Genomic DNA, 23,516 nt, shown 5'->3' with positions numbered 1-23,516 from the left:
TCAGTGGCCGACCTCTTACGGAAAGCTGCTAATAGACTGGAAGAATTAGAACGCTGTACATTTGGGATCTGAAATGTTTTTCGGTGGTTTCAGATTCGGCTTTCCAGATCAATAACTTATCGGCGGATGATTTATTCTATAAAACAGACACCTATTTCTTTTTCCTTGCCATCAAGATCTTTGCCAACTGGCGCCAGAAAATGCTATTATTGGGCTTTCTTCGTCTGGAAACAAATGTTCACTACACCTTACAGATTGAACGCACTCAGCTGACAATACAGCGATCTGATTGGCTGAGCAGCAAAAATCGAATCACGTGACCTCTCGGACGGGAGCGCAACCGTTTAGATTTTTTATCAGCAATAACTTATTAATGTACAAGTGAAAACGTGGGAACATTGGTGTTTTGAGATCACTGCTATGTGTAGCAACTTTTCCCGGTAGAAGAAAGTTGCCGTCTGACAGTTCATACGAAACTTCTTAAGGAGACACAGATTCTGGCCCACGGACTAAGACTCGTTTTGAGGAAACTATGGTTGTAGCTCAGTGTCTGCCATGCGGTGGTTGCGGAGAGGTGTCTGTTTTGTAGAAGAAATCATCCGCCGATAAGTTATTGATCTGGAAAGCCGAATCTGAAACCACCGAAAAACATTTCAGATCCCAAATGTACAGCGTTCTAATTCTTCCAGTCTATTAGCAGCTTCCCGTAAGAGGTCGGCCACTGAACGTCTGCCTGCTGAGTTTGACATTACTAAACAATTCTTTAGTGCGGGGAAAAGCCATGTAGATTTGACCGATGCAGTAAAATGCTAACCAACCAATGGGAAGAAGTTGAGCCCTTAAGACACAGCCCCTCCTCATTTGCATAATGAGGCAGAAATGCATACAGAAATGTAAAAAGGACAGGCAGAAATGTAAAAACGAGAGACAGAAATGTAAAAAGGACAGGCAGAAATGTAAAAACGAGAGACAGAAATGTAAAAACGAGAAACAGAAATGTAAAAAGGACAGACAGAAATGTAAAAACGGCAAACAGAAATGTAAAAAGGACAGACAGAAATGTAAAAATGAGAAACAGAAATGTAAAAAGGACAAACAGAAATGTAAAAAGGACAGACAGAAATGTAAAAAAGACAAACAGAAATGTAAAAAGGACAGGCAGAAATAAATAGCATCGGAGAAATAAATAGGGCAAAAAAATACAAAGAAAGAATAAAACAGACAAAAATATTATAGCATGCACATAAATAAATACTTTAAAAAATAAGTAATTAATAAATAAAGTGGCTAATTAAAGGAGATATATACATTTTGTCTCACTGTATAATTTATTTTCTACCTACATTTATTTGTTTATTATATTTTTGGTGGCACATAATTGTATGCATATTTATTTATTGAGCATTTATTTATTTCTGTATTTATTTTTAATTATGGAAGACTTGGTCCTCCATACACAGGCAGTTATTATTATCTCTAAAATATCTACGATATATTCTAAGAGGAGCTAGATTGTAGAAGAGGACTTCATTGGAGCGATTATGGTCCAGAAAATCTGAATAAAAGCAGCAGGTGTAGCTTTGACACAAACGTATTTCATAGAAATCTGTGAACTCAGTTATGGAAAACCAGCCTTATTGTGATAAATGATCAAATTCAACTACTAATATTGTTACTTATGAACCATTTACACAAATATATGTAACTATAAGTCAGTATTCAGTTCCTCAAGCGGCAGGATAGAGCTGAATGAGTCTGATATTAGTGTCCGGGCGGATTTATCTCCTAATATTTGTACTAAACTCTCCACAGCCACCTTTTACACACAGCCTGGGCAGAATCCCCCAGCTTTTATCACCAGCTTTAACTTGTGCTTGACGTTTGTTATTTCATCTAAATGGACCAAACGTGTGAAGCAGGAGCCATACATTCTGTATGAATTTAAAATACACCATCCAACTGCTTATTTCTTTTCTCTGACAAATAAACCAGCGTGTGTGATCTGGGCTGCACGGCTCTCCACCCAGGGCGGCATCGTGTTGGGGGGCGGCCTGAACCAGCTGTCCTTGGTTTATTGACCACCGATGACCCGTTTGCTGCTGATTTAAATCTGTTTTAACATTTTAAACACTTGAAACAAATCATTTTATAGCTAACAGGGATTTTTTTTTAAAGCAAACAGAGATTTTTTGAAGCTTGTTTTGTTATGGATGCTTGAACAGACGCTAACTTTGTTCTATGAGAAATATGACTTTAGATCTCATATTTCTGCTTGTCGCGTATTGTCAGGGTGGGCAGGAAGGCAGCTCCCCCAGGGCAGCCAGGGGAGAACCACAAGTCCAAAGTCACCAGGAGGGAATTTCTTCCTCCAGGGTTAAAGATTTAACGCCGATGAAACGACAGCAGAGGGAAAAAAGTCAGATTCAAACGTCAGAGAACCCGATCAGCTGCATCTGAAGCAACGGATCCCCAGAACTTTGTCTTTTTTAAGGCGAAAACCTGCTGAGTAAATGAAGTTTAGAGCAAAACTAACATCAAAAAGAGGGATTAATACCTTTAACAGAGTCAATCCTTCTAACATGTCAGCAGGTTTCTTCCTCTCTGCTGATGTGAACCTATTTTCACAGTTTCATGGTGATTAAACGCCTTTTAGATGAATAACCCCCCCCCCCCCCTCTTTCCTGTGGGTATTTCCTGATTTCTCTGCTAGTTTCACTTTCAGGGAACCTTCTGTCGCAGACGGACGACGTTCTCATCGCAGATCCTCCGCTTGATGGTACAGTAGCTGGTTTTTAATGTTTGCTTCATGGAGCTGGGCTGCTTGTTTCTAACAGAAGCAGTTTGGGCTGATGGGGGGGGGGGGGGGGGGGGTATTACAGAGACAAAGCCAAGCAGAACCAGAGACCAGCAGACGTCTGAGCTGAGCCCCGCCATCAGACGCCTGCTCCACAGGTCTGCTTTACTGCACATTAAGACTGCAGGTGGAATTATAGGAGGTATTCCTTCCTCTCTGCTGGACTTAAAGCTTCTGTCTCTGTTCCTCCTGCTTCTTAAAGCAGATTAAAAGAGCTTCCTGCTCACATTAAAACACATCCTGCTCCTGTTTATGACATCTGGTGGTTAATTTGGGGAAAAACAGCCTTTTCAAACACATCCGCCTCAAATCCAAAGTTTTGGGCTCCCTCTTCTGTCATTTACTCCACATTCTGTTTCGTACGCTTTCCTAAAACTAAAGCAACTATAAATCCTTTAGTCAAAAAAACAAGTTAAACACATAATAACTCAACTTGATACACAGAACGTATTACACTGCGGAGAGGCTGGACAATATAACTCAGACAATCTCTCAGTACTGTCCAAGGTGTAAATCTTATTCACATCTTGTCCAACTGCTGGGAAACAATATTTAAAACCATATCCTCTGTAAAAAAAAAAAAAAAAAGAGTATACCATCAGAACAAAGGTCAGCGCTGCTCGGGACACTTCAGCGCTATCTGTGGAGAGCAGCAAAGGTTTATAAGAATACCTTATAACAGGATTACCAGCTATGGCATTAGCAATCAGACCCCCTCCTCCCTGGAGGGGGTCTGATTGAGACTTTAAATACGGCAGATATAGACAATTAAAGGGAGGAACCAAAATAAGACAGAACTACTGCTGAGCAAAATGTATCTATTATTTTTTTTGATTCATGGACTTTTTATGTACCCTGAATTAATTCCCATTTTTGTATAGGCTTATTTATTTACCTTATATTCACTGATTTGCTTTCGAAGCTTTGATTGTCTTGCTCCAAGTTGCGTATCTTTACAAATATAGGGTGATAGGTGAGGGAATGAAGGGGACAGGGTAAAACAAGAATAAGATGTTCAGTGTATGACCTGCCATGTTATGTGTTAATACACGAAAAAGGAACGCTGAGCTCACTGGAGGCATGAATGGGGGGCAGTGATTATTTATATTTTATTATTGCCTTTTGGGCAATAATATAAAGCTTGGAGCTCCACTGGTGAATCTACAGGTGAATGTAAGCTCTAACGAGGCTATAAAGGTGTAAAGCTGGGAACGCCTTACTGCTGCAGACATTTTTACCTGAGAAAGCTTCCTGGATGGGGAGAGAAACGTCCTCAGCTGCAGAACAGAAGTCCAGTTGTTTTGTTTTTAAACCCTTTTTGGATTTATTATGACCTAGATGACGGAGGATCTTCACCCAACATCTTGGCTGAATGTGTGCAGATGTGCACAGCTATTTACCCTGAACGTCCACGCCATGCACTGCAAAAAGGGAACTAAAAGCAAGTAAGAGTTCTTGAAATTGATGTATTTTTCCTTGATTTGAGCAGCTAAATAAGACAATTTGCCAATGGAACAAGATTTTTGCACTTAAAATAATAACAATTAATCTCCATCATCTTATTTCAAATACAGGATAGCTATTAATCTTGTCTTAGGCAAGGCAAGGCAAGGCAAGGCAAGGCAAGGCAAGGCAAATTTATTTATATAGCACAATTCAGTACAGAGGCAATGCAAAGTGCTTTACATGATTAAAATATAGGAATAAAAGCAAGTAGGGATAGAATGTAGAAACATAAAAGAACATTTAAAAAACAGTTTGACTTGAACATTCAAAGGCAATTTTACACAAATATGTTTTTAATCTCGATTTAAAGGAACTTAGGGGTAAAATACTCATTCCGTTGGCAAATAGTCTTATTTAGCTGCTCAAATCAAGGAAAAATACACACATTTCAAGACAATTTTACTTACTTTTAGTTCCCTCTTTGCAGTGTGGTGACTAAATCTAGAAAAGTTTCCCCCCTCATTGGTTATTTCACTTCTAATGAGGATGCACTGCAAAAAACGACCTAAAAATAAATAAAATGTTCTTAAAATTTGGGTTTTTGTCCTTGATCTGAGCAGGTAAATTATATTATCTGCCAATGGAATGACTATCTTTGCCCCTAAAATAAGATAATTAGACATCCTGCACTTTAAATAAGATGGAGATGAATTGTTCCTATTTTAAGTGCAAAAATCTTATTCTATTGGCAGATTATCCTATTTACCTACTCAAATTAACAACAGAAACACTACATTTTAGAAAACTTTGCTTATTTTTAGTTCCACAACTTTGACTAAATCCCACTTTGGCTCTCTGCCCCGCTGCAGTCTGTAATGTCCTGCATCTGTTAAATATTCTCTAAAAGAGGATGAGGAGTCAGTGACATTCTTAAAAAGCAGGAAGTTAATGATGAAGGTGCGTCCTGGGTGGGGTTAAACGTCAGTAATAGTGACTTTTGTCAGTTTCCTCCTCAGATGACGGTGGGTCTGTGAGCAGCATGGACCAGGACGGAGAGGACGGAGTCCCCGCCTCCAGAGGAGGTCTGGGTGGAGAACTGGAGGCCCAGAGGTGAGATCGCCACCTCCACCTGTCCAGGACTCACCTGTGTTCACGCTCTAACCTGCCCTGTGTGTTTTATCAAAGCCCAGAGCGGTCAGCGGCAGAGAAAACGTCCTCTGACTGGGACCCGTGTCCACGATGGGGTGTGCATGAATAACTTAGACCAGGGATGTCAAACTCATTTTGGTTTACAGCTTAATCTGATCTCCAGAGGGCCACACGAGTTAACTCATTGCTAGATTAAACAGAACTAATAAATGTGGACTTGTTGTTGATTTTTATATGAAATGAATTTCACTTTTACACAATATATCATGAATAACCTCAGCGTTTTTATGAAAAAGTATGTGCAATTTGAACAATACTTTTACTTAGTTAAACATTTACTTAAGTGCATTATGCATAAGAACTGATCACAGTGATTGTACAATGTTGAAAAACATTTATTCACATTTTTTGGAACTTAAAAACACTGTCCTGCATGACAAAATACATCAAACAGATAAAAATTAAGAAATTATTTAAGATCAATTTTCCACATCTGAAGCTCAGTGCTACTATCTGCTCATTAAAACACAGCGCCCCTTGTGGACAATATAGGAACTGCAGATTTTCAATTAAACGATGTACATATTTTTTTCAATAATTCTTTTATCACTCTTCCTTTTATCTCCTCTTTCTTTCACCTTTTCTTTTTCTTCTTGTTCTTCCTTTCCTCTCCTACTTTCCCATTGTAGTGTCCATATCATTTGAGATATTCCCCGCATGAATCATAATAAAACTATTCACATTCATAAATCAAGCGGAGCACTATGGCAAAAGCAGTACTGCTCCACTTGTGAAAGTCAAATCTGATGAGCTCTTTTTGGCATTAAGACAACAATTCTTATTGCCACATTGCCAGACAGGAGACTGGAAAAAAATCATTGTTGAATAATGATAATGCATTTAGCCAACGGGCTGGACTAAATTGTTCGGCGGGCCGGATGTTTAAAGGCACCAGAAGGTATAAAATGCTGGCTGTGTGCTTGCAGCTTAAATGAAAAGACTCAGACTGACCTCCGGCTAACAGGACAGGGTGATTGTTTCACCAACATGGCCTGCTGCAGCAAACATGCTGCAACGCTCTATGGAAAACATGCATGCTCAGCTTTATCTGTAGTTTCCATCAGTATAATTCTTCCCTAAAAAAATTAACCAGGCCAGAGAGAACCTGTTTGCTCGGTGGAAGGTCTGCCAGCCTTTGCATCGACTTCAGAAGTAGACAGACATGAAGGCGACAACAATCCTGAAATCTGGAGAATAGGATTTGTGTCGAAAAAGTTGCAGAGCGTTCTCCGCGCCAAAAGGCGAAGCTCTCGATTTACCGGTCGATCTACGTTCCTACCCTCATCTATGGTCACGAGCTTTGGGTCGTGACCGAAAGAACGAGATCCCAGATACAAGCGGCCAAAATGAGTTTTCTCCGTAGTGTGTCTGGGCTCTCCCTTAGAGATAGGGTGAGGAGCTCAGTCATCCGGGGAGGACTCAGAGTAGAGCCGCTGCTCCTCCACGTCGAGAGGAGCCAGTTGAGGTGGCTCGGGCATCTGGTCAGGATGCCTCCTGGACGCCTCCCTGGTGAGGTGTTCCGGGCACGTCCCACCGGGAGGAGGCCCAGGGGAAGACCCAGGACACGCTGGAGGGACTATGTCTCTCTGCTGGGAACGCCTTGGGATTCCTCCTGAGGAGCTGGCCCAAGTGGCCGGGGAGAGGGACGTCTGGGCCTCCCTACTGAAGCTGCAACCCCCACAACCCGACCCCGGATAAGAGGAAGACGATGGATCATTTGTGTTATTGTCATGTTCAACAAATCATAATATTCGCCTCGATGGGTCTATGTCAACAGATCTACTGAAGCCGGACCCAGCTGTGTGTCCTTCAGGAGCGACTGGTCCAAGGAAAACCCGCTCGTCAACTTCAGAGGACAAAGCGTCTGGAAATCTGAGTGCGTTTAAAGTTCGCTGTGGGGAAACTGTTCGTTTTTTTTTAAACCCTGCAGGTTTTACTGGAAACGCTGCTTGTGTTGTCTTTTGTTTTTCTATCAGGATCCGACAGCAGAGAGCAGATTCTCCCCAGTCTGACGCCGGGGGTCTCTCCCTCCAAAGTCACTTCTCTGAGGAAGTCGGAGTCAACTCTGATGAGACCCAACCTGCTGCTGCAAAGCGGTAAAACAGGGCGGCTTCAGCGAGCGTCAGATACGTCTGTTACCTTCATATTAGAGACAATAATCTCACCATATTGCTAAAAATAACTCCAGTAAAGAACTAGAAGACTTGTCTGCCCGTCTTTAGTTGATTCGGGTTAATTTAGTCTAAGGAATCATAAGACTATACACAAAGCCAGGCGCTGAGACATCAGCCTCAGGTCAGAACCCAGATATTCAGGCGCTCTCTTAAGCTTTGCTCAAAGGTTCTTAGGGCCACTTGGTTTCCAACACCAACAAAATGGAGGGAGTCACACTGTGGCTTTAGAAACGTCATAACGTGGTTTCACACACTACAAGAGTGATGTTTCACTGACTTTTTCAGGTGATTTCTAAGCTACGAAAAGATTTTCATTCATTCGAGCCAGCTAACATTCTCAGCGGGATAAACGTGCTACTAGCTCACACTTTCAGCACAAAACAGCAACGTACTGCCATCGTGTGTTCAGCTTGTTTCCTCATGCCTTCACAGAACCGACCCAAGGACCTTGGAGGCTCCGCAGGGCCCGGCAGACCCACAGCATCCAAAACAGCTGGACTCCATATTTAAGGTCTGAACATTTACGGCGACGTCGGCGTCAAACAGGAGCTGCTTGGGTTACGGGCGCGAAAGAAACCAAACAATTGTTGACAAAAATCCTCCATTCTAAAGCAGGAAACCGTGACCAAACCCTGAGTTCAAAGGTCTTTTCATGCTGAGGACCCACAGCTGTGGCTCACAGACCAGCCTTTGGTGTTGTAGACCAGAGCCAATCCAGCTGAATGAGTCCAGCTCGCTCACACGCAGAAAACTACGCCGCTAAAACTGCGCCAGCTTGTGTTGACGGCATAGCTGCAGGAGCTCTGCAGTGACAATGAAAAAGGCTGCAGCATAAAATGAGACTATCATCATAAGTTCTCACTTTTTAGAAATGTTTGACTTTTCAGTGTCTAATTTTTCAATGACAAATTTTTCGGTGTCATTGCAAGCTGTCACTGTTCTAGCGCCGTACAAAACAGGCGTTACTGAAGCTGGGGTAGGGACTGAATTACTGCCTCGCCATACACCGACCGTCCTTCCTGCTCCGTAGCGAATAGTCATGGCTCACTCTGAATGTCCTTCAGCTCTGGCCCCTCTTCACCATCAAAGTCCTGAGCTAGGCGAACAACGACAGTCCATCTGCCTCCAAATTAGCACAAAGAAGCTGTGTCTGAGAATTTTACCTCGGTAAAATAAAAGTTATTCAAAAAAACAACTCAGGCCCTCAGAGAGGTGCTAAAGTGACAAAATGTTAGGAGTGGTGAGAAGGACTTTCAGCGAGCCTAAGAGTGTCTGAAGCAGGAAGACGGTGGAAACAGAGAGAGCTGATTGGCTGATCCACCACCTGAACAGTGGCGGAATGAGAAAATAAACTTGTATAACAATCATACGATTATTAAAATGTAGATAACATGAACTTTATAAATCCCCATAGAGGGAAACTCGTTGGTTTTAGCGCCCCGGCGGGTCAAAGGCGCGACTCTAGTGATGTGATTTTATTGAGGATAAATAGATTATAGGAAAAATATTGAATAATCATGAATAAAAACTGGAAAAATTCACATTAAAAAAGAGGCGAGAAAGTGTTTTCTGAGGGCCAGTGTGTGATAATGTCAGCAGCCTAAATGGTCATCTAGAAATTTCGCTTAAGTGACGCCATCTGCTCGCTTTTGATTGCTGCAGGGAGCGTACTTACACATTTTAACAGATTTATGAGCACTATGTACCACATAAAATCTGTCAGTAAACACAACGGTAATCATAGATATGGTGCAGCATAATTTATTTTAGAAAATTTAAGGATTTTTAAGTGCGTCTTATAGTCCGAAAAATTACTTTTCAGCACAAATTTGTGCTTTTGCAGTATTTCAGCTGCAACTGCTGCCTTGGTTTAGTAAAATTTCTTGTATTTTTATAAATCTTTAACAGGTTTTGTAAAATTTCTTGTTTCATTCAACTTTCAACTGAAAGTTGTGAAAACTTCAGCTCTTATGTCATCTTGGTTGCAGTTTTACTATTTGCCGTTATGACCAATCAGTCTTTACCACAAATTCAAAACATAGATCCAAAGTGCAGCCCTGGACATTTTATGCTGTTGCTTAGTGACCTATTTTAAGATAAAGAACGCGCAAACACTGAAATGAAACTCAACCCTTTATTTAACCAACTTTTTACCAAACTTTAAAAAAGAAAAAAGAACAGCGTGCTCTCTGAAGTCTTTGAAGGGGGCGGAGCTTGGTTCCTGGGTCTGGGTTGTGATTGGCTGGGAGGATGTAATGACTAATATTAACCTACATGGCTAGAATGCATAAGAAGGAAAACTTTTATTCCATTGAACTTTTTATTTACCCTTTACCCATATATTGTTATTGAATTATCGTCCAACCCTATGGTTACCTATTTAGCATAATGGGTGAACGACTTAACCCTGACCCTCATTAATTTCTCAACTCAAAGAAGGTTTTTGGGGGTCTGTCTCAAGTTAGTGAAGGAGCATAGTGTTTAAACTCTTAATGGGATATAATAGTTGCTTAAGATCTTCAAATTCTTTCTATTCCAGATGCTGGAAATCCAGATAGTCTCTTATGTGACAAACGAGCTGAAAATGATCCAGCAGGTTCTTTCTCCCGGTTCTGCGGAACACCTAAAGAGTCCGATGGAGGGTTTGGGAGTGGATGATGATGATGATGATGATGATGATGATGATGATGATGAGAAGGAGAGGAAGAAGAGCAGCAGAGAAGCTTTTCTGAAGCTCACCCAGAACTTCCTGAGAAATATGAAGCAGGCGGAGCTGGCTGATCTCCTGCAGAGCAGTAAGATCGGTCCTCTAAAAACATTCTATAAAAATCACACGTTTAGATCTGTGTCAGCTAACGAGACAAGGCGGGATTTTAACTGTTACGTTAAACAGACATTGTGTTTATCATTGATTTAGAGACTTATGGTGGAGCTCACCAGCACCGGTTTAAACTTCACCTGAAGAGGAGGTTCCAGCGTGTGTTTGAGGGCATTGCCAAAGCAGGAAGTCCAACCCTCCTGAATCAGATCTACACAGAGCTCTACATCACAGAGGGAGGGACTGGAGAGGTCAATGATGAACATGAGGTCAGACGGATTGAAAGAGCATACCACACAAAACCACACAGACCAGAAACAACCATCAGACAAGAAGACATCTTTAAAGTCCCACCTGGAAGAGATCAACCAATTAGAACAGTGATGACAAAGGGAGTGGCTGGCATTGGGAAAACAGTCTTAACCCAGAAGTTCACTCTGGACTGGGCTGAAGACAAAGCCCACCAGAACATCCACTTCATATTTCCATTCACCTTCAGAGAGCTGAATGTGATGAAAGAGAAAAAGTTCAGCTTGGTGGACCTTGTTCATCACTTCTTTACTGAAACCAAAGAAATCTGCAGCTTTGAACACTTCCAGGTTCTGTTTATCTTTGATGGTCTGGATGAGAGTCGACTTCCTCTGGACTTCCACAAAACAAAAATTTTAACCGACCCTCAAAAGTCCACCTCGGTGGATGTTCTGCTGACAAACCTCATCAGGGGGAACCTGCTTCCCTCTGCTCGCCTCTGGATAACCACACGACCTGCAGCAGCCAATCAGATCCCTCCTTGGTGTGTTGGCATGGTGACAGAGGTCAGAGGGTTCACTGACCCACAGAAGGAGGAGTACTTCAGGAGGAGATTCAGAGATGAGGAGCAGGCCAGGAGGATCATCTCCCACATGAAGACATCAAGAAGCCTCCACATCATGTGCCACATCCCAGTCTTCTGCTGGATCACTGCTACGGTTTTTGAGGATATAGTGAAAAACAGAAAGTGTAGAGGGTTGCCCAAGACCCTAACTGAGATGTACATCCACTTCCTGGTGGTTCAGACCAAAGTGAAGAAGGTCAAGTATGATGGAGGAGCTGAAACAGATCTGCACTGGAGTAAAGAGAGCAGGAAGATGATTGAGTCTCTGGGAAAACTGGCTTTTGATCAGCTGCAGAAAGGAAACCTGATCTTCTATGAATCAGACCTGACAGAGTGTGGCATGGATATCAGAGCAGCCTCAGTGTACTCAGGAGTGTTCACACAGATCTTTAGAGAGGAGAGAGGGCTGTACCAGAACAAGGTGTTCTGCTTCGTCCATCTGAGCGTTCAGGAGTTCCTGGCTACTCTCCATGTCCGTCTGACCTTCATCAACACAGGTGTCAACCTGATGGACCATAAGGTAGTTAAAGTACCTGACCTAAATGTTCTGTACCAGAGTGCTCTGGAAGAAGCCTTGCAAAGTCCTAACGGACACTTGGACCTCTTTGTCCGCTTCCTCCTGGGTCTTTCTCTCCAAAGCAACCAGTCCCTCCTTGAAGGTCTGCTTGAACGGACCGCGGAGGACTCCCAGAATTATCAGCAGACGGTCCAGTGTATAAAGAAATATGCAGAAAACAACTGGTCTTTGGACAAAATGCTTTGTCTGTTCCACTGTCTGAATGAAATGAGACACAGTTCAGTAGTGGAGGAGATCCAACACCACCTCACCTCAGGAAACCTCAGAACACCGCATCTGTCTCCTACTGACTGGTCAGATCTGGTCTCCATCATCCTGTCCTCGGAAAGTAACTTTGATGTGTTTGACCTGAAGCGCTACGGGGACTCAGAGGAGGTTCTTCTGATGCTGCTGCCAGTGGTCAGCCTCTCCATCACAGCTTTGTAAGTACAGCCACAAACCGACCCGTACGTACCTCCGTGTCTTATTACCTGTCCAGTGATTGCGGACATGTGGGTGTTTTGCAGACTGGAAGGTTGTGATCTCTCTGGGAGAACATGCAAGGCCTTGCGCTCCATTCTTAGCTCGTCGTCCTGTAGTATAAGGGAGCTAGACTTAAGCAACAACAGCCTGGGGGACTCAGGGATGAAGCTGCTACTTGCTGGAGTGGAAAGTCTAAATGGTAAACTGGAAATTCTCAGGTAAGTTCAGCTCTCTAAGCATGTGGGACTGTTCTGTGTCTTCTAATTCTAATTAGGAAGTGTATACTTTTTAAATCTTATTCTTTTGTCCCACAGAGTGATGATGTAAAATGACCAGTTGCTAGAACCCAAAATACAAATTCTGCATCCCACCTTGACTATCCTTCATAATCAAACCCCCAAATGAAAAAAACAAACTGCTCGGCAAGTTTATGTAGAGAGCGCCATTCGTTTCCTTCTCAAAATAAAAAAGAACTGCATCAAAAGAAACAAAATGTGCTTCAACCACTCATGTGTGATAACGTAAACAGTTGATTAGTGAAACAGTCTGTGAGAAAGCTCAAACAGTGACATTTTCAGTCCAGAGGACTGTAAAGTATCCAGTAGTTGCATGGGTAACATTTAAAAGGAAAACTCAGAAATATGTTTTAGCCCATGACCGTTTAATGTAGAGTGCTCCATGTTGTGGGGGCCAGGCAGGCAAACGCCTTTTTTCCAAGTTTGGTGCGAACATTTGGGACGGAACGCAAAGAATATCGCTTGGTGCTCTTTTGTGTTACGATTTTACACAAATAGATTGGAAGAAGACCTAGAATGGCCTTAGATATAAAAGTGTACCAATGATGGAGCTGCAGGTAGTCAAAGAAGACCAACCAACCTGAGAATATAACTCACAGTGATGGGTCAGATTGTAGCAGTTTGTTAGAAATCTTTGGGCAGAATGATAAACGGTGTCAATCGTGTGAAGACGCTGGGCAGGCAGACGCACACATATAAAAACTCCACCATAATGCGACACAGACAAAATGGTGGCAGCAACAAGTCGCTTTTTTACATTAAAAGAAAAACACTCTTCATTGCGATTTAAAAAACTCTTTGACTCAACTTTTCCAATAGTTGGAGCACATGTGCATGAGGGAGTCATCAATTAAGATACCCAGGTCTTTATAGGAACGGACTCTTTCCCTCCAAAGCAACCACATTTGGAATCGTACTCGACCTAACCTTAGATTTGCTAAAAATCTTGACCTTTGTCTTAGAAACATTCAGAACAAGCCTCAGCTTGAGTAAGTTATCCTGAAAGACATTAAAAACCAACTGCAAGTGTTTCAAGGCCAGCTCAAGAGAGGATGCACAGCAATAAATTACTGCATCATCTGCATAAAAATGAACATTTGTATTATCCAGATTATGACCAAGGTTATGCGTTATTTAGGCGTTGGTTCTTTGTACCTGTAACACTTTATCGGCTTGTTCTGCTGTTCTTTTTATATCTCTCTTTGCAGGTGAAGAAGCAGACTCTGAAGATGTTATATCGCTCTATTCTTTTCCTCCTTTCTCTTTCACCGTTTCTCCATGTTTAGCATTTTGTTTCATCTGTTTCTCTCCTTTCCCCCCCTCTTTTACCTTACTGTTTCAGTGTCCATTGAACATGAAATAGTCCCGGAATATATTCTAATAAAGCGTCTTGCATCAATAAATAATGGGGAGCACTATGGTGAAAGCAGCAAGGCTCCACTTGTAAAAGTAAAATCAACAATTCTTATTTCTTCACTGCTAGATAGGATACGTTAAAGGAACATCTGCAATGATGCCATAAGTGGTGTCCAACCAAAAAAAAAAAAAAAAAAAAAAAACATTTTGTACTCACCGGGCTTGATCACTAAGTTGGAAGGTCCACAAAGAAAATGCACAAAGCAGCAAAGTGAGAAAAAGCCAGTGTTCGACTTGAAAGCAGATGGGTTATGACTAACTAGATGGCTGGTGAATCTGAAATGCACTTACAGGAGGATGTCCAGACTGGGAGATAAGTTAGGGGTGTTCCCACTTATTAAATGAAAATTGAAGATGATCAGCAATCCAAAATCCTGAACGGCTGTCTTTGAGAACAGGTAAACTGGACAGATTATGGTCAGTGGGAATATGGTAGAGTTCAACCAGTAGGCTATGGCCAAGAGAGCGGTAAAAATATCCCACCTGTATGGATCTACAGCGCCACAAGTGATAGTGTTTTCCTTAAATGCGGGTTGACACGCTGACCCATATTTTGAGCTACCACCCAAACCAATAAACCACACCCAAACCATACCCAAACACCCAAACTATACCCAAACTATACCCAAACTTTACCCAAACTATACCCACACACCCAAACTATACCCAAACTATACCCAAACACCCAAACCATACCCAAACTATACCCAAACACCCAAACCATACCCAAACACCCAAACTATACCCAAACACCCTAACTATACCCAAACACCCAAACCATACCCAAACACCCTAACTATACCCAAACACCCTAACTATACCCAAACACCCAAACTATACCCAAACTATACCCAAACACCCAAACTACCCAAACTATACCCAAACTATACCCAAACTATACCCAAACTATACCCAAACACCCAAACTATACCCAAACTATACCCAAACACCCAAACTATACCCAAACATCCAAACTATACCCAAACTATACCCAAACACCCAAACTATACCCAAGCAAGTGGATTTATGGCAACAAACAGGCTTAAAACGGTGGCAACTGGACTTTTGCTCAATCGCTTCATATTTAAGCCTGTTTCCTGCTGCCATGACCCAGATAACAGAGAATCTGCACAGGCACAATGTATTTATGCAGGATATTTCTGCTCGTTTTTATGGAGGTCTACATCGAGAGAGAAATTAGAGGGAAGGCTTGCCAGGTCTTGCACCTACCAGGGCTTTAGCATGATCTTTCTTGTTGTCCCACCGTCTCCTCAGGCTGAGTTTCTGCAGCTTGTCTGAAGAAAGCTGCGAGAGCTTGTCGGCACTTCTCGGCTGTCGGTCCTGCGGGCTGACAACGCTGGACCTGAGCAACAACAACCTGCAGGATTCAGGAGTGGAGCTGCTGTGTGTTGGCCTGGAGAGTCCTTGCTGTTCTCTGGAGGCTCTGAGGTACCCTCATGCTAAAACTTTCTGAGAACAAATGACTGAAGATTCATGGCTGTGAGTCAATCTGAGTAAATCAGCTGTAGTTATTTACCCTACAGTCTGTGATAGATGATTTACCATCTTAAAAATACTTGCGTATTAAAATGTCTATAAATTTCTTTCAACTAGTGCTAACAGGGCTCTCTTTCAACTGATGATTACCTGCATGAATAAAGGTTTTTTCAAAGCGGATTGAAAAATCATAGCACTTCTTGTGCATATGAAAAATTACCAGCTGTTTGGAATGTGTTCACCAGAAAAGAACAAACTGGTTCACGGTTTGATTCTTTCTCTTTTTCAGACTAGGTCTCTGCTGTCTGTCAGGAGGAAGCTGCCAAGCCCTCTGCTCCGTTCTCACCTCTCCGTCTTCGCGTTTGACGGCGCTGGACCTGAGCAACAATGATCTGAACGATTCTGGGGTGACTCTCCTGTGTGAGGGACTGCAAAGTCCCTGCTGCAAGCTGGAGTCTCTCGGGTCAGTTTAAATGTAGCTAAAGTCCTTTAGCGCTGTTTGACGTTGGATTAACCAGACAGCCTGTTTTAGTGCTTTCTCTGATCACATGATCTACAAACCAGCTGATGAATCGTAGTTTTGCTGCGGATTAGTTTGAGAAGTCAGGAAAGCGACTGATTTTGAGTGGTTGTGGTGTCTTGTTTAGAGTCATGGCTTGGTTGGATCAAAAGGAGAAAATAACCAGTGCTTACCAACACGCCTTACTTTACCATAGTCACATGTTTGGAAGATGTGTGTCTGCGGAACATGTATTTAATATTTGTATCAACTTGTAACGTGTAGGTAAAGCAAAATACATAATGAGTAAAACAGTAAGGAAATCGTGCAAGAGGACATTATTAACATGGATTATTGTTTATAAACCTTTTAAATTGGACATTGTTTGACAAATCTTGTAAGTTTTTTTTGGAGGAAACATTTCCCCTCATGAAGAGATATAGGTGCAAATTTAAAAAACAATAAATAGTGGTGTGAAAAAGTGTTTGTCCCCTTCCGGAGTTTGAAACTCCAGGGACCCACAGCGAGAGTTGTTATCCACAAATGACGAAAACACGGAACGGCGAAGACCTTACCGGGAGCCGGCCGACGGCTCATTCAAGAGGGCACAAAACACCCAACAACAACATCCAAAGCCCTGCTGGCCACAGTTAAGGTCAGAGGTCAAGCCTCCAGTGTCTTAAAGACACAGGGCCAAAAGAATGCCTACATGGCGGAGGTCCAAGATGAAAACCCCTGCTGAGCAATAACAACACTAAGGCTCGTCCTAATTTTCCCAGAACACATCTTTGTGAGTTTTAGGAAAATATTCTGGAAATATTCATAGAAAAAATGTTTCACTACTCATAACAGGTGTGTCCTGCTACATCAGGTGTAAAAGTACCATGCCGTTTCAGGAGAAGAACATAATGCCAACAGTAAAACATGGCATTGGTGGTGTGTTAGTCCTGGACCTGGAAGACTTGCTGTGATAAACGGACCAATGAATTCTGTAATCTACCAAAAAAATGTTCATGTTCTGTTCATGACCTCTAGCGGAAACCCACATAGGTTCTGCAGGAGGATAATGGTCCAAAACACACCTGCAAGTACACCTCTGAATGGCTGAAGAAAAAAAGAACAAGTGGCCTAGTCAAAGTCCTGACCTGAATCCTATGGAGATGCTGTGACGGAAGCTTAAAATGGCCGTTTGTGGTGGAAAACGCTCCCATGTGGCTGAATAGCAACGATTCTGCAAAGATGAGTGGGACATCGTTCCCCCGCTGTGCTGGAAAAGTCCCACTGCAAGTTGTCGCAAATGCTTGACTTCAGTTTCTGCTGCTAAGTGCGGCCCAACCAGTTCTTGGCTTTACGGGGGAATCACGTATTCACACAGGGGCATGTAGGTCTGGAGGTTTTCCTCCTCAAAAAAAAACTCAGTTTATAAACCGCATTTTGGGTTTACTCATGTTCTTTGACTAATATTTAAATTTGTTCGATGTTCAGAAACACTCAAAGGAATCAGGAAGGAGGCAAAGACTTTTTCACCTCACTGCATGTCATAAGCAATGCCGGCATTTCCCACGTATCCCTGGCCATTCAACGTCATAAAAACAAAAGAGAACATACACAATGTTTTACTTAACTCCGACATTGATTTCATGTCATCAAAGAACCCAAAGCGGGCATAAAACTATAAATTTGGAAGTACTTGTAGAATGAAGGCCACTAAATGGCAACACTCCTACATCAAGCCAAGCCAGAGCTGTCCATAAAGGGTAACAGCTCACACAGATATCTGTGTGACATTTTGTTTTTACCACACCATGATCCAGATTAAGAACACAAGAGGATTATGCTTTGGTTTTGCTGGGGCTCAGTTTATGTCAACCATCTTCTCCTGAAACCCATGACTCTGCTTTAAATCCCTCTGGTAAACCTGCCTCTGCATCAAATATTTTTTTCACATTTAATTAAACAACAGTTTTGTTTTTCTTTCTCTTATACATTTGTTTGGATGCCTTTTGTGATTCTCTTATTATTACTGTGTTTATGTTGGTTTTATTGCCTATATGTAAAGCCCCTTCCAACGTTTATTTTCATAAGTCAAGAATCTCTATCATCACCATGCGTTACCACAATGAAATGTTTGCACATCATTACACACAACAAGCAGACATTTATTTATTCATCTTTTTAACAAACAGTTGATTGTTTTGGGCAACAACAACTCTCTCTGAGGGGCTTAAGTGTGCATATGATCCTTAGCCGCTAATGGACTAATTTTCAAGTCAAAAAGTCCAACAGCAGCCGATAGCCCTCCCAGCTTTTGGGAAAGAAGCAGTTTTTAAGCCTGTTAGTTTTTGATGTAATGTTACTGAGTCGTTTCACTGATGGAAGTGGGTGGGGTCTGTGGCAGTATGTCTGGCCCTTTCCCGGACTTGTGCAGTACAGACGGTATAGACATGTTTAGGTTCTGTACACGGCATCCCACAATCCCCTGTGGTGTCCTCACCACCCGTGCTAAATCCTTCCTCTTCTGCACTCTGCAGCTCCTGTACCAAACTGTTACTGTGAGGCACAAAATGCTTTCTATGATAACGTTACTTTTACACACAAGGAGCGCATAATTAGCCATTAACAAAAGGTACTTTCAATCATTACAACCAGTTGTGCAGGAAAATTAAAGCAAACTTAACCCGTCTGAAATAGCAGTTGTTTTTTTTGAATATTTTCAAAATAAAACAGGATGTGAAGCTGTCAGATGTAATGCAACACAGAATCTAATGTACCAAAACCACGATCAGCTCCACAAAGTGACAAACATGTTGTCTGTCTGCAGCTTGTCAGGCTGTCTGATAACAGAGGAAGGCTGTGCTTCTCTGGCTTCGGCTCTGAGGTCCAACCCCTCCCATCTGAAGGAGCTGGACCTGAGCTACAACCATCCAGGGGAAACTGGCGTGAAGCTTTTATCTGACGGTCCAATGTGGAGGGCAAAGACGCTTAGGTATGGAGAAAGCACTCACCCCCCGGATGACATAGAAATATAAACTCGGGTCTTTGTTCTCATATTATTAATAAATGTGTTCACCAGTTTATTCATTGCCAAAAAACAAACCTTGCCCTAACATATATGGATAATGCATAATGGAGCTGGAAACCTCTACTTATCAGACAGTTCTTGTTCCCCACAGAACAACCACTTTTCTTATTTTATCAGATTAATTGACAGTTTTTTGCTTCCTGGTGGAGTTTTTTTGTCTTCAACAGATAATGTTCAGAACAGATAGGCATAATTCTTATCTACTTTTTACTAAATTTGAATGAAAAATCAGAGAAACTCCAATATTTTTCTAAAATGTGGAGAAACTTTACAACCAAAGGACAAAACTTCAATGTTACTATGTTAGCAAGTTAATATGGCCAAGTGTTGGGCTGTTTCCTTCTCAGTGCAGAACTGATGGTCTGACCCCCCCCCTCCTCTGTTCAGGGTGGAGCCTTCTGGCGTCCGATGGTTGACACCAGGTCTGAGGAAGTGTAAGTGTGTTTTTTTTTTTCATTTGATTCATGGCAACAAAGCAGCTCACATTCAACCATCTTCAAACTGTCCCATCACTCATTCAGGACTCATCATCAATAAATGAGCAATAACTGCAGCTGGATTACGTTTGCTCTCTCCTTCAGATTCCTGTGAGCTCACAGTCGACCCAAGCACAATGAGCAGAAACCTCAGACTGTCTGAGGACAACAGGAAGGTGACACATGTACAGCAGGATCCATATGCAGAAAATGAGGAGTCGTCTCTGCTGCTCTGTAGTAATGGTCTGACTGGCCGCTGCTACTGGGAGGTTGAGTGGACTGGAGAACTGAATATGTTTGTGTGTTGCAGAGGAAGTGAGGGAAAAGGAGACACAATATCCGATCACTGGGGTTTGGGATGCTCTGAATATGCTAATCACATCATTTGCATGACTGGGAAAATGGGCCTCATCTCTTTCTCCAACAACCCTTTTTCTAACAAAGTAGCAGCGTACCTGGACTGTCCTGCGGGAACGCTGTCCTTTTTCGATGCTTGCACCTTGGGCCACATCAAGACCTTCTGGATCAAATTCACAGAACCTGTTTATGTTGGATTCGAGTTCTTATGTATAAATGATTTCACTCCGTCTTCAATCCAGACCTCAGTCCCTTTACAACCAAAAGGGTTGTAAAGGGACTGACTTTACTTTACTTTCTTTACTTTCTTTTGTTGAAAGAAAGAAACATTTCAGGTTGTTTTTGAAGAAAGATCAAAGCGATGATTGCTATAAACCATCTGAGTTAGTTTCACATTTTTTCTCATCTTTTTGCCGAGTAAAGGTAAGCTGTGACTGAGCATTAGAAATACCGGTCAATAAATGTGTATCTAGAACTGAAAACATGGGCGCGTTACTGCTATGTAACAAATACAGAACCCGATAATTCAGCCAGTATTCAGATGATGCACTTAAAAGGTTTATTGAAAGATGTGGAAATGGCACACTTAACAGGCCGGTGGTGGCCGAATAGTTCAAAGGGCAAAGGCAAGAATCCATAAACCAGAGACTGTCCAGGTTGTGACCGAAGTCATAAGTCGATGAGAACCCAGTGAGGGCAGAAGAGGGCAGCAGAATGAGCTTCCATCCTTTCATATTAAGAATAAAAATTAGAACTAAAAAAAGAAAACGGTGTTTGATGCCTGAATGTCAGGTTAAAGTGAACATGACTTAAGTGAAGACTGATTCTCTCAATGACTGAAAAACAACACAAAACTATGTTAAAAACACGCTACAAAGTTTCCTTTTTTATTTGGTTTACTTTACTTTACTAAAAATAAAGCAAAGCAACAACATGACATGACTGTGTGTCGCTTTACCGACAAGAAGACTGTGGGATCTGCCTCTGGTATCTGTGTACTGTTTTCAGGACGACCGCTCCAAGATGGCGGCTGTAATGTATGCACCAGGACAGTCAATGCGGAATCTGTCTATGGGTCCTTCCCCCATAAACATTAAATAGGTAGACGCCCCATGGACTGTGGCTGACTATTGGAGCTGACGTTGCAGCGCGGCCGCCATCTTTGATGGGTCTCTCACGCGACCCCAATGCATTTATTTGTACTGAGGAAGCTGTTTGCCCAACTAAAATAAATACGTAACTCCTTGAATTTTTTGCCGATTTTCACACGGTTTGGTTTGTTACAAACGGCAGAGATGTGGTTATGGTACAAGATGCTGTCACAAATGAAAAACCATGTTTTCACGCTGAAATACATTGTTTAAACAGCATATTTCACAAATGTATGGTCTTCAATAGACAGACACATGGCATATTAATGTATAAATACCTGATTTCATATAAAAATACTTTGTTTTGTGCTTTTTAACAGGCAGACTTGTGGTATTATAAATCAATACGTGTATAAATGAATACATTTTGTATTTTAATAAAGAAACAAATTGGATTGGTCATTTAAATTTATTTCACTCTCTCAAATGTACATTCCTGAACCTTCGCTACACACCAACAATGATTTATTCATATTTCTGTATGCTGTGAATGCACACATAGTTTTTTTTAAAGGCCTGAAAAAGTGTTCAATAAAATTAGCAGGTCATTCTTATGTCTGACATTCTGCTTTCAACAAGGGCTGATGCTTAATACCCTTGAAAAAGAACTGTTTTGTAAGAGATTACAGAGACTGGACTGCAAAGTTGGTTGCCATGGAAATTACAGATAAACTGACTCTGAAGGTAAAGTGTCTGACATACTCAGACTGGACAGAATCACTGTTATAGTGAAATGTGTCAGCAAGGACGTCTGCATTACAGATCTTCTCCACCAATGGGATAAATGGAACGCTGATATCACACTGGGAACGCCCTGAATGGGTGGACACATGCCTGGTATTTAATGTAACTAACAAGGTTCTAAGGGACCGGTTGCATGGTGTTGTTATGAGAACATAGTTCTTATTGTAAACATTCCTCTGCCTTTTAGATTAAATATGGTAAAATATAGTTACGGTTTGAAGAGTCTTTTTATTAACTACAGAAGTCTACAATGCAAACACCACATTATCAGATAAAAGAACCAGGGGAGGCCGAGAACAGGTCATTACCTGAACAGTTTTGCGCAGCTTCTTGCATGTGTTTGTACTCTGTAACTCCAGGGTTAACTTAATTTGGCAATGTGATTCAGCCTTAGTTTGTTTAATACAGAGATAGAGGATTAATAAGAAAACAATTATGGTCCATCTCTAGGGTTTCTGCTTTGTGCTCAACCAAGTAAAAACTAATCTTCAGAGCCAGTCTCAGCCCAAAATAACAATCTGTGTGATCTACTTTGATCTACGCGTGATCTAAGCTGCAGAAAATACAGCCAAAGTTTCTCCCTCTGCGTTTACTACCGTTGGCTCCTATGCCAGCCTTGATTAGGAGAGACCCATCCAAGATGGCGGCGCCACAGGATGCGTTCCAGCGCGTAATGGGGCGTATGCGCTTCCCCCTCCTCCCAAACGCGCAGCCTCGTCGATCCTCCGGGTTCTTTGTCCTTGTGTTGCTGTGATGGGGGATGTTTTCCAGCCCAGAGTTCTGCTGCACCGATTAGGTTTGGAGATTTCCTTCTTCATGCTAACTGTGTGCCTATTGTAGTATTTCTGGAGAAAATGTTTGTAGTAGATACAATAAATGGTAGACGATGTGATAGATGTGATAGATATAAACAGTTAATCAAATGAGTAAAGTTAAGGCCACATGTTGAATTATTGTTGTAATATTATGGTACAGCCATTTATCTGGAAATCAGTGCATTTCTAAATGAATCCTGACTGAATGGAATCAAAAGCAGCTTCACCAGCAGCCTGGACTTCATCATCCCTTCATGTTTGGTGTAGTGTTAGCGCCACCTGCTGGAGGTGGAGCAAACATCTCTCTGCAGCCTCGCTAAGGTCAAGTTTTTTTTTTCCTGGACAAATGTTTCATGCTGGATATGATCCAGAGTAACTCCTACCAGCTCCTGAGTCGTGGTGCTGTTTGGGTTCTGCTCAGGGTAGCTATGGACCAGAAGCTGGAATATGCTTTGAACTGTCGTTTGGATACATCCACAGACTCCATTATGTTTAATATTTTACTCTATAGACCAACAATAAGTAGATGATTGGAGGAAACCACGACGCATGGTGTATATTTGTGTAAATCCTCCCACTGAACACTTGGCAGAAGCAGCTTTGGACACATTTCCGGCTACAGCTCACGCTCAATCAGAATGATCACATTCGGACTTTGACTAGGCCATTCTGAAAGGTTAAAGCTGCATCCTGGGAACTGTAAACTGGGAGGGATGTCATCACTGATGGTTATTTTAGCAATCCTGTATTTAATTACTTAAATAAATGG

General features: G+C 41.9%; 1 protein-coding gene across 1 annotated transcript; it reads left to right on the top strand.

The window, feature by feature from the left end:
- The first annotated feature begins 5,100 nt into the window (after positions 1–5,100).
- LOC105921674 (NACHT, LRR and PYD domains-containing protein 3) lies at positions 5,101–21,583 on the top strand. The gene is made up of 13 exons (XM_036128271.1): positions 5,101–5,410; positions 7,287–7,385; positions 7,486–7,605; positions 8,116–8,194; positions 10,223–10,478; positions 10,601–12,374; positions 12,459–12,632; positions 15,402–15,575; positions 15,913–16,086; positions 18,944–19,108; positions 19,592–19,638; positions 19,786–20,291; positions 20,346–21,583. The coding sequence occupies exons 1-13, from the start codon at positions 5,340–5,342 to the stop codon at positions 20,352–20,354; spliced, it is 3,648 nt and encodes a 1,215-aa protein (XP_035984164.1). The 5' UTR covers positions 5,101–5,339; the 3' UTR covers positions 20,355–21,583.
- Positions 21,584–23,516: the final 1,933 nt, after the last annotated feature.

Source organism: Fundulus heteroclitus, chromosome 24, assembly GCF_011125445.2.
Source record: "Fundulus heteroclitus isolate FHET01 chromosome 24, MU-UCD_Fhet_4.1, whole genome shotgun sequence".
NCBI classification, from domain to species: domain Eukaryota; kingdom Metazoa; phylum Chordata; class Actinopteri; order Cyprinodontiformes; family Fundulidae; genus Fundulus; species Fundulus heteroclitus.
Note: the sequence above shows the minus strand (reverse complement) of the source record. Positions and strands in the feature narration are given on the sequence as shown.

Coding starts and splice junctions, on each gene's coding strand:
- LOC105921674 (XM_036128271.1), top strand. CDS start 5,340: ATGGACCAGGACGGAGAGGACGGAGTCCCCGCCTCCAGAGGAGGTCTG. Junction 8,195..10,222: donor AGCTGGACTCCATATTTAAG/GTCTGAACATTT, acceptor TTTCTATTCCAG/ATGCTGGAAATCCAGATAGT. Junction 10,479..10,600: donor GGCTGATCTCCTGCAGAGCA/GTAAGATCGGTC, acceptor TCATTGATTTAG/AGACTTATGGTGGAGCTCAC.